We start from the raw sequence: 12,500 nt of genomic DNA on the forward strand, positions 1-12,500 counted from the left end.
TGTATATGTAGTGTATTACTGTGTATGTAGTGTATTACTGTATATGTAGTGTATTACTGTGTATGTAGTGTATTACTGTATATGTAGTGTATTACTGTATATGTACTGTATATATATAGTGTATTATTGTATATGTAGTGTATTATTGTATATATAGTGTATTACTGTGTATGTAGTGTATTACTGTATATGTAGTGTATTACTGTATATGTACTGTATATATATAGTGTATTATTGTATATGTAGTGTATTATTGTATATATAGTGTATTAATGTATATGTAGTGTATTACTGTATATGTAGTGTATTATTGTATATGTAGTGTATTACTGTATATGTAGTGTATTACTGTGTATGTAGTGTATTACTGTATATGTAGTGTATTATTGTATATGTACTGTATATATATAGTGTATTATTGTATATGTAGTGTATTATTGTATATATAGTGTATTATTGTATATGTAGTGTATTATTGTATATGTAGTGTGTGTATATAGTGTATTACTGTGTATGTAGTGTATTACTGTGTATGTAGTGTATATATATAGTGTATTACTGTATATGTAGTGTATTACTGTATATGTACTGTATATATATAGTGTATTACTGTATATGTACTGTATATATATAGTGTATTACTGTATATGTACTGTATATATATAGTGTATTACTGTATATGTACTGTATATATATAGTGTATTACTGTATATGTAGTGTATTACTGTATATGTAGTGTATTATTGTATATGTAGTGTATTACTGTGTATGTAGTGTATTACTGTATATGTAGTGTATTACTGTGTATGTAGTGTATTACTGTATATGTAGTGTATTACTGTGTATGTAGTGTATTACTGTATATGTAGTGTATTACTGTATATGTAGTGTATTACTGTATATGTAGTGTATATATAGTGTATTATTGTATATGTAGTGTATTATTGTATATGTAGTGTATTATTGTATATGTAGTGTATTACTGTATATGTAGTGTATTACTGTATATGTAGTGTATTACTGTGTATGTAGTGTATTACTGTATATGTAGTGTATTACTGTATATGTAGTGTATTACTGTATATGTAGTGTATTACTGTGTATGTAGTGTATTACTGTATATGTAGTGTATTACTGTATATGTACTGTATATATATAGTGTATTATTGTATATGTAGTGTATTATTGTATATATAGTGTATTACTGTGTATGTAGTGTATTACTGTATATGTAGTGTATTACTGTATATGTACTGTATATATATAGTGTATTATTGTATATGTAGTGTATTATTGTATATATAGTGTATTATTGTATATGTAGTGTATTACTGTATATGTAGTGTATTATTGTATATGTAGTGTATTACTGTATATGTAGTGTATTACTGTATATGTAGTGTATTATTGTATATGTAGTGTATTACTGTGTATGTAGTGTATTACTGTATATGTAGTGTATTACTGTATATGTACTGTATATATATAGTGTATTATTGTATATGTAGTGTATTATTGTATATATAGTGTATTATTGTATATGTAGTGTATTATTGTATATGTAGTGTGTGTATATAGTGTATTACTGTGTATGTAGTGTATTACTGTGTATGTAGTGTATTACTGTATATGTAGTGTATTATTGTATATGTAGTGTGTGTATATAGTGTATTACTGTGTATGTAGTGTATTACTGTGTATGTAGTGTATTACTGTATATGTAGTGTATTATTGTATATGTAGTGTATTATTGTATATGTAGTGTATTATTGTATATGTAGTGTATTACTGTATATGTACTGTATATATATAGTGTATTACTGTATATGTAGTGTATTACTGTATATGTACTGTATATATATAGTGTATTACTGTATATGTAGTGTATTACTGTATATGTACTGTATATATATAGTGTATTACTGTATATGTACTGTATATATATAGTGTATTACTGTATATGTACTGTATATATATAGTGTATTACTGTATATGTAGTGTATTACTGTATATGTAGTGTATTATTGTATATGTAGTGTATTACTGTATATGTACTGTATATATATAGTGTATTACTGTATATGTAGTGTATTACTGTGTATGTAGTGTATTACTGTATATGTAGTGTATTACTGTATATGTACTGTATATATATAGTGTATTATTGTATATGTAGTGTATTATTGTATATGTAGTGTATTATTGTATATGTAGTGTATTATTGTATATGTACTGTATATATATATAGTGTATTACTGTATATGTAGTGTATTACTGTATATGTACTGTATATATATAGTGTATTACTGTATATGTAGTGTATTACTGTATATGTACTGTATATATATAGTGTATTACTGTATATGTACTGTATATATATAGTGTATTATTGTATATATAGTGTATTATTGTATATGTAGTGTATTACTGTATATGTAGTGTATTATTGTATATGTAGTGTATTACTGTATATGTAGTGTATTACTGTATATGTAGTGTATTACTGTATATGTAGTGTATTACTGTGTATGTAGTGTATTATTGTGTATGTAGTGTATTACTGTATATGTAGTGTATTATTGTATATGTACTGTATATATAGTGTATTACTGTGTATGTAGTGTATTATTGTGTATGTAGTGTATTACTGTATATGTAGTGTATTATTGTATATGTACTGTATATATAGTGTATTACTGTGTATGTAGTGTATTACTGTATATGTAGTGTATTACTGTATATATAGTGTATTACTGTATATGTAGTGTATTATTGTGTATGTAGTGTATTATTGTATATGTAGTGTATTACTGTATATGTAGTGTATTACTGTATATATAGTGTATGTAGTGTATTACTGTATATGTAGTGTATTATTGTGTATGTAGTGTATTACTGTATATGTAGTGTATTACTGTGTATGTAGTGTATTATTGTGTATGTAGTGTATTACTGTATATGTAGTGTATTACTGTATATGTAGTGTATTATTGTGTATGTAGTGTATTACTGTGTATGTAGTGTATTATTGTGTATGTAGTGTATTACTGTATATGTAGTGTATTACTGTATATGTAGTGTATTATTGTGTATGTAGTGTATTACTGTATATGTAGTGTATTACTGTATATGTAGTGTATTATTGTGTATGTAGTGTATTACTGTGTATGTAGTGTATTATTGTGTATGTAGTGTATTACTGTATATGTAGTGTATTACTGTATATGTAGTGTATTACTGTATATGTAGTGTATTACTGTATATGTAGTGTATATATAGTGTATTACTGTATATGTAGTGTATTATTGTATATGTAGTGTATTACTGTATATGTAGTGTATATATAGTGTATTACTATATATATATATATTATGTATTATGTTCTGTTATAATCTCCACCCGGCACAGCCAGAAGAGGACTGGACCCCCCCTCATAGCCTGGTTCCTCTCTAGGTTTCTTCCGAGGTTCTGGCCTTTCTAGGGAGTTTTTCTCTTGCCACCGTGCTTCTACACCTGCATTGCTTGCTGTTTGGGGTTTTAGGCTGGGTTTCTGTACAGCACTTTGTGACATCAGTTGATGTAAGAACGGCTTTATAAATACATTTGATTGATTGATTGGAACCAGGGACTGTAGTGACGTGACCCCCCCCCCCCCCCCCCACCCCCCCCCACCCCACCCCACACACACACACCTCTTCCTATTGTGTTCTCAATGAAGCCATATTTGGGCTTGCTGATCATCCAAACCAGCAGATCCTTGTTGGGTGTGTCCAGATCTGATACATCGATGTGATTGGTTGACAGCTGGACTCGTCCTCCTCCCTGGACCTAGAAATACACAACATAGACACTTGCATAACATTTCACATTGGGTGAGATCGCTTCGAGGGATAGCATGAAGTCGCCCCTAAATAGCTACTGGTCCGAACTCAGTTTAGTCCTTTCCAATCTAATGTTTACAGCTAGGATTTTATAAGGTAACGCTGATCCTAGTCAGACAGACAGACAGACAGGCAGACAGACAGACAGACAGACAGACAGACAGACACAGACAAGCAGGTAGACAGGCAGGCAGGCAGGCAGGCAGGCAGGCAGGCAGACAGACAGACAGGCAAGTAGACAGGCAGACAAGCAGGCAGGCAGACAGACAGACAGACAGACAGGCAGACAGGCAGGCAGACAAGCAGGCAGACAGGCAGACAGACAGGCAGGCAGGCAGGCAGGCAGGCAGACAGGCAGGTAGACAGGCAGACAAGCACACAGGCACGCACAAGCACAAACACACACAGCGTTAGACACTGGTTGACTGAGCGTTGCATCAGATGTATTGCCTAGTGCTGCTTCGTCTGCTGCCGACCATCGATCTCTGCTCCATAGCAACTGTCTCTAAGCAAGCTGAACCCTGGGAGATGTCTGTACCTTGACGCCACTGCGGACAGCGACCACTGGAGGCTGTGTCCCCTTAGAGGTGATGGTGATGGTGCACATCTGGTTGTCAAGGCGATTGTTTTCACCGTCGTAAACAATGAAATGGAAGATGTCTGTCACTGGTTGGTTTCCTGTCTCAAAGGAAGTGATGTACCTAACAGGAAGGAAGTTTCTGCAAAGTTAATCCGAAAACATAGTCTTCACGGAAAATAAACAAAAAACAATAAGAATTTGTTTTTAAAAAACGTCTAAGCTGATGCATAGTATCATCTTCTGGGTTATTAGTCCATTAGCAGTGCATTAGCAGTGCATTATTGGTACTTCAGCAGTGCATTATCGGTGCATTATTGGTACTTCAGCAGTCCATTACCAGTGCATTATCAGTGCATTACCAGTACTTCAGCAGTGCATTAGCAGTGCATTAACAGTGCATTATCGGTGCATTATTGGTGCATTATTGGTACTTCAGCAGTGCATTAGCAGTGTATTATCGGTGCATTATCAGTGTTTTAGCAGTGCATTATCGGTGCATTAACAATACATTGTTACATACACAATACAATACATCAGCAATGCATTATCAGTGCCTTATCTGTGCATTAACAGTGTATGATTAGTGCATTATTGTTGCTTTATCAGTATGCTATCGGGTGCATTAGCGGTGCATTATCAGTGTATTGTCATTAGTGCATTGACCGTGTATTAGTAGTTAATTATTGTTGCATTATCAGTGTATTAATGGTGCATTGACAGGGCATCATCGGTGCATCATTATTGCAGTAGCCGTGCATTATCAGTGCATTATCAGTGCATTGCTATTGCATTATCGGTGCATTATTGTTATCAGTTGAAAAATTGCAAAGTAGAAAGAGGTCATGTAATGTAAAATGATTATAAAACATTATAATGGGTTCATACATTATAAAGCTCTTTTAACAGGTAATAATGCCTTAAACCTGTTGGATTTAAAGGCTCAGCGCAATCAAAAACATGACTTTGCCTGTGTTTTATATATATTTCCACACTATGAGGTTGGACAAATACTGTGAAATTGGGAATATTTTGATAATATAAGATTATAAGAGCTGTTTTGAAAAAACTGCCTGAAATTTCAGCCTGTTTTGATGGGATGGAGTTTTTGGCCAGCCTGGTGACATCACCATGCGGTAAATTAGTTAATAGACCAATAAGAAAGAGAGTTCCAAACAGACTACTATTGCCCCCCTCTCCACACCACTGCCACTCTAGGTTGTCTAGGTTGTCATCTATGCATAGTCACATAGATGACTATGAATGAATGTAGATTTTCAATGACGACCTAGGAACAGTGGGTTAACTGCCTTGTTCAGGGGCAGAACGACAGATTTGTACCTTGTCAGCTCGGGGATTTGAACTTGCAACCTTCCGGTTACTAGTCCAACGCTCTAACCACTAGGCTATCCTGCCGCCCCTCCACTCTAACCACTAGGCTACCCTGCCACCTCAACACTCTAACCACTAGGCTACCCTGCCGCCTCTACACTCTAACCACTAGGCTACCCTTCCGCCTCTACACTCTAACCACTAGGCTACCCTGCCACCTCAACACTCTAACCACTAGGCTACCCTGCCGCCTCTACACTCTAACCACTAGGCTACCCTTCCGCCTCTACACTCTAACCACTAGGCTACCCTGCCGCCTCTACACTCTAACCACTAGGCTACCCTTCCGCCTCTACACTCTAACCACTAGGCTACCCTTCCGCCTCTACACTCTAACCACTAGGCTACCCTGCCGCCTCTACACTCTAACCACTAGGCTACCCTTCCGCCTCTACACTCTAACCACTAGGCTACCCTGCCGCCTCTACACTCTAACCACTAGGCTACCCTTCCGCCTCTACACTCTAACCACTAGGCTACCCTGCCGCCTCTACACTCTAACCACTAGGCTACCCTGCCGCCTCTACACTCTAACCACTAGGCTACCCTTCCGCCTCTACACTCTAACCACTAGGCTACCCTTCCGCCTCTACACTCTAACCACTAGGCTACCCTGCCGCCTCTACACTCTAACCACTAGGCTACCCTTCCGCCTCTACACTCTAACCACTAGGCTACCCTGCCGCCTCTACACTCTAACCACTAGGCTACCCTTCCGCCTCTACACCGTAACCACTAGGCTACCCTTCCGCCTCTACACTCTAACCACTAGGCTACCCTTCTGCCTCTACACTCTAACCACTAGGCTACCCTTCCGCCTCTACACTCTAACCACTAGGCTACCCTTCCGCCTCTACACTCTAACCACTAGGCTACCCTGCCGCCTCTACACTCTAACCACTAGGCTACCCTGCCGCCTCTACACTCTAACCACTAGGCTACCCTTCCGCCTCTACACTCTAACCACTAGGCTACCCTTCCGCCTCTACACTCTAACCACTAGGCTACCCTGCCGCCTCTACACTCTAACCACTAGGCTACCCTTCCGCCTCTACACTAACCACTAGGCTACCCTGCCGCCTCTACACTCTAACCACTAGGCTACCCTTCCGCCTCTACACCGTAACCACTAGGCTACCCTTCCGCCTCTACACCGTAACCACTAGGCTACCCTTCCGCCTCTACACTCTAACCACTAGGCTACCCTGCCGCCTCTACACTCTAACCACTAGGCTACCCTTCCGCCTCTACACCGTAACCACTAGGCTACCCTTCCGCCTCTACACTCTAACCACTAGGCTACCCTTCCGCCTCTACACTCTAACCACTAGGCTACCCTGCCGCCTCTACACTCTAACCACTAGGCTACCCTGCCCCTCTACACTCTAACCACTAGGCTACCTGCCTCCTCTACACTCTAACCACTAGGCTACCCTGCCTCCTCTACACTCTAACCACTAGGCTACCCTTCCGCCTCTACACTCTAACCACTAGGCTACCCTTCCGCCTCTACACTCTAACCACTAGGCTACACCTGCCACCCCATGTACATACTAACCGCACATTGACTCTGTACCGGCACCCCCTGTATATAGCCTCCACACTGACTCTGTACCGTAATACCCTGTATATAGCCTCCACATTGACTCTGTACCGTAATACCCTGTATATAGCCTCCACATTGACTCTGTACCGTAATACCCTGTTTATAGCCTCCACATTGACTCTGTACCGTAATACCCTGTATATAGTCTCCACATTGACTCTGTACCGTAATACCCTGTATATAGTCTCCACATTGACTCTGTACCGTAATACCCTGTATATAGCCTCCACATTGACTCTGTACCGTAATACCCTGTATATAGCCTCCACATTGACTCTGTACCGTAATACCCTGTATATAGCCTCCACACCCCCCTGTATACATTGTTATTTTTTACTACTTCTCTTTAATTACTTGTTACTTTAATGATCTTATTCTCATCTGTATTTTTTTAAACTGTCGGGGCTCGTAAGTAAACATTTCACTGTGAGGTGAAATTGTATTGAACCTGTTGTGTTCGGCGGATGTGACTAATACCATTTGATTTGATGACCAATGGGGGAATAGATTAGTGATTCTAATATAACATGTTACACAAGACCTCCATAATCTCCTGAAAGGTACTAAATTACATCTAAATATCCTCTGAATTCTCCCGTCGCGAAAACACCACTATAAAACCTAATACTGTGTAAGCCCTTCATTAACTAGCGAAAGTTACCTGAATATAATATCATATTTTTCTAATCCTCTACAATAAAACAGAGCAACATTAAATCTGCATGTCGTACTGCACAGAGCGGCAGTCTGCCAAGCTGAACTAATACAGGTGATTTAGCCCCAGAGATGTTTGTCCGATATTACAACCGCCATCGTGCTAATTGCAGTAAAGCTAATCAGAAGCAAATTTTTTTGAGATAATGTTTTCATTTTGACGCCTCTCAGAAGACTGTTGTGTGTGTGTGTGTGTGTGTGTGTGTGTGTGTGTGTGTGTGTGTGTGTGTGTGTGTGTGTGTGTGTGTCTCGCAGGTGGATTGTATATTGAATGTTCGCTAATTAGACTCGCTAATTAAACCGTTTCCCAAATATCGTCCCTCAAACACAATAAATATTTTTCTCTCTATATTTTTCTACTGTTTCTAATTTGTAGCCAGGATTTTATAGAGCCCTGAGAGGGAGAATATAGATGTTTTTTTTATTTTTATAGCGGTTACACTCTAAGGAGTGATGGGACGGTAGAAGCCATTACTTTCACCGAAGACTCTCGGCTAGATCGTTACTGCAGAACCTAAATGAGAATCGTTCTCAATTAAATAACCTGGGTCGATTAAATCTAAATGATATAGAAATAAATATCTAGCCCGGGCAGAGAACAAATGGTCTCAAAAAATTCCTGCAAAAACAACAGAGGATCCTGGTAGGAATGGATACCAAGAACGTGAGATTAGAAGGTTTTGTCATAACGGTCCAAAGTGGATCTCCTTCATCTGAAGAAAGAGTACATCAGAATGTACATTTTAACCCGTCCAGACTCGTACAGATCAGTGCAGATGAGGGGAAAGAGGGCAGTGAGGGAAAGCAAGAAGCAGAAGCTACTTTAGATTAGTTAGAGAGTAACTAACCGGTACATCTCTCTCTGTCTCTGTCTCTGTCTCTGTCTCTGTCTCTGTCTGTGTGTCTCTCTCTCTCTCTCTGTCTGTGTGTCTCTCTCTCTCTGTCTCTCTCTCTCTCTCTCTCTCTCTCTCTCTCTCTCTCTCTCTCTCTCTCTGTCTCTGTCTCTGTCTCTGTCTCTCTCTGTCTCTCTCTCTCTCTCTGTCTGTGTGTCTCTCTCTCTCTCTCTCTCTCTCTCTCTCTCTCTCTCTCTCTCTCTCTCTCTCTCTCAAATTCAAATTCAAATTCAAGCTGCTTTATTGGCATGAAAAACATTGTGTCAATATTGCCAAAGCAACAATGTATACAATATACATTGTAACAAAATTATAAATGATAGCAAATAATAATATAAAATGGTAGTAAATAATAATACAAAATTAAATACAAAAATAATAACAATAAAATGGTAACAGTCTACAGTAAACATTAATAATTATAGTAATAACAATAATAGTAATAATAAGTAAGTTACTGTTTACTATGCAGATGTTATTATTCAGTGTCCCTCAGGCTATGGCAGGAAAATACATATTTGGCTGCAAGAGGAGCCATTGCTCCTTCGCCCATGAGTATTCTTAGTTTTTCCTCTGGGTTCAATTTGTAAAAATTTGGAATATATGTAGTCATTTCTGTGAATAATGAATCTCTTTGTGAGGAATATTTATCACAGTAAAGGAGAAAGTGCATCTCTGTCTCTACCTCCCCTGTCATGCAGTGACCACATACACGCTCCTCTTTGGGTAGCCATGTCTTTTTATGTCTGCCGGTTTCTATTGCCAATCGGTGGTCACTCAGCCTGTACTTGGTAAGGATCTGTCTCTGCTTCGTATCTCTGACAGAGTAGAGATAATCAGCCAATTCATATTCTCTGTTTAGGGTCAGATAGCAATTTAGTCGGCTTTGGGATTTTGTTTCGTTTTTCCAGTATTGTAAATATGATTCCTTTGATTGGTTCATGATTTTGCTTATTGGAATTCTTTCTTTTGAAGCAGTGCTGGCGTCAGCTTGGTTGGTGAGGTCCAACACCATCTGACTGAGAGGGCTCGTTTCTGGGCTCAGCTCTTGGGCTTGAAGTGCTTTAAATTGCAGACTCGAATTTGGACTTGAATTTAGATGTAGCCAAAATTTTAATGATCTTTTCTGTATTTTCATTATTACTGGAAAACGGCCCAATTCTGCCCTACATGCATTAGTTGGTGTATTTCTCTGGACTTGTAGAATTTTCCGACAGAATTCTGCATGTAGGGCTTCAATTGGATGTTTGTCCCACATTTTAAAATCCAGTTTATTGAGTGGCCCCCAAACCTCACTTCCATAAAGTGCTATTGGTAGGATTACACTGTCAAATATTTTAGTCCAAATTCTAATTGGGATGTCTCTCAAATTCAAATTCAAATTCAAATTCAAGCTGCTTTATTGGCATGAAAAACATTGTGTCAATATTGCCAAAGCAACAATGTATACAATATAGATTGTAACAAAATTATAAATGATAGCAAATAATAATATAAAATGGTAGTAAATAATAATACAAAATTAAATACAAAAATAATAACAATAAAACGGTAACAGTCTACAGTAAACATTAATAATTATAGTAATAACAATAATAGTAATAATAAGTAAGTTACTGTTTACTATGCAGATGTTATTATTCAGTGTCCCTCAGGCTATCTCTCTCTCTCTCTCTCTGTGTGTCTCTCTCTCTCTGTCTCTCTCTCTCTCTCTCTCTCTCTCTGTCTGTGTGTCTCTCTCTCTCTCTCTGTCTGTGTGTCTCTCTCTCTCTGTCTCTCTCTCTGTCTCTCTCTCTCTGTCTCTGTCTCTGTCTCTCTCTCTCTCTCTCTCTCTCTCTCTCTCTCTCTCTCTCTCTCTCTCTCTCTCTCTCTCTCTCTCTCTCTCTCTCTGTGTGTCTCTCTCTCTCTGTCTCTCTGTCTCTCTGTCTCTCTCTCTCTCTCTCTCTCTCTCTCTCTGTCTGTGTGTCTCTCTCTCTCTCTCTCTCTGTCTCTCTCTCTCTCTCTCTCTGTCTCTCTCTCTCTCTCTCTCTCTCTCTCTCTCTCTCTCTCTCTGTCTCTCTCTCTCTCTGTCTCTCTCTCTCTCTCTCTCTCTCTCTCTGTCTCTCTCTCTCTCTCTCTCTCTCTCTCTCTCTGTCTCTGTCTCTGTCTCTGTCTTTGTCTCTCTCTGTCTCTGTCTCTGTCTCTCTCTCTGTCTCTCTCTCTGTCTCTCTCTCTCTCTGTCTCTCTCTCTCTGTCTCTGTGTCTCTCTCTCTGTCTCTCTGTCTCTGTGTCTCTCTCTCTCTCTCTCTCTCTGTCTCTGTCTCTGTCTCTGTCTCTCTCAATTCAATTCAATTCAATTCAAGGGCTTTATTGGCATGGGAAACATGTGTTAACATTGCCAAAGCAAGTGAGGTAGACAACATACAAAGTGAAAATATAAAGTGAAAAACAACAAAAATTAACAGTAAACATTACACATACAGAGGTTTCAAAACAGTAAAGACATTACAAATGTCATATTATATATATATATACAGTGTTTTAACAATGTACAAATGGTTAAAGGACACAAGATAAAATAAATAAGCATAAATATGGGTTGTATTTACAATGGTGTGTGTTCTTCACTGGTTGCCCTTTTCTCGTGGCAACAGGTCACAAATCTTGCTGCTGTGATGGCACACTGTGGAATTTCACCCAGTAGATATGGGAGTTTTTCAAATTTGGATTTGTTTTCGAATTCTTTGTGGATCTGTGTAATCTGAGGGAAATATGTCTCTCTAATATGGTCATACATTGGGCAGGAGGTTAGGAAGTGCAGCTCAGTTTCCACCTCATTTTGTGGGCAGTGAGCACATAGCCTGTCTTCTCTTGAGAGCCATGTCTGCCTACGGCGGCCTTTCTCAATAGCAAGGCTATGCTCACTGAGTCTGTACATAGTCAAAGCTTTCCTTAATTTTGGGTCAGTCACAGTGGTCAGGTATTCTGCCGCTGTGTACTCTCTGTTTAGGGCCAAATAGCATTCTAGTTTGCTCTGTTTTTTTGTTAATTCTTTCCAATGTGTCAAGTAATTATCTTTTTGTTTTCTCATGATTTGGTTGGGTCTAATTGTGCTGTTGTCCTGGGGCTCTGTAGGGTGTGTTTGTGTTTGTGAACAGAGCCCCAGGACCAGCTTGCTTAGGGGACTCTTCTCCAGGTTCATCTCTCTGTAGGTGATGGCTTTGTTATGGAAGGTTTGTGAATCACTTCCTTTTAGGTGGTTGTAGAATTTAACGGCTCTTTTCTGGATTTTGATAATTAGTGGGTATCGGCCTAATTCTGCTCTGCATGCATTATTTGGTGTTCTACGTTGTACACGGAGGATATTTTTGCAGAATTCTGCGTGCAGAGTCTCAATTTGGTGTTTGTCCCATTTTGTGAAGTCTTGGTTGGTGAGCGGACCCCAGACCTCACAACCA

General features: G+C 38.5%; 1 protein-coding gene across 1 annotated transcript in view; it reads right to left on the reverse strand.

The window, feature by feature from the left end:
- Positions 1-12,500, reverse strand: part of LOC110525177 (extracellular matrix protein FRAS1) — a 312,474-nt gene that overhangs the window by 77,411 nt on the left and 222,563 nt on the right. Inside the window, exons 40-41 of the mRNA XM_036979249.1 lie at positions 4,420-4,582; positions 3,693-3,828 (exon numbers count right to left, since the gene is read on the reverse strand). Coding sequence (XP_036835144.1) covers positions 3,693-3,828; positions 4,420-4,582 — 299 coding nt within the window. The remainder of the gene's footprint in view (positions 1-3,692; positions 3,829-4,419; positions 4,583-12,500) is intronic.

Source organism: Oncorhynchus mykiss, chromosome 6 (assembly GCF_013265735.2).
Source record: "Oncorhynchus mykiss isolate Arlee chromosome 6, USDA_OmykA_1.1, whole genome shotgun sequence".
NCBI classification, from domain to species: domain Eukaryota; kingdom Metazoa; phylum Chordata; class Actinopteri; order Salmoniformes; family Salmonidae; genus Oncorhynchus; species Oncorhynchus mykiss.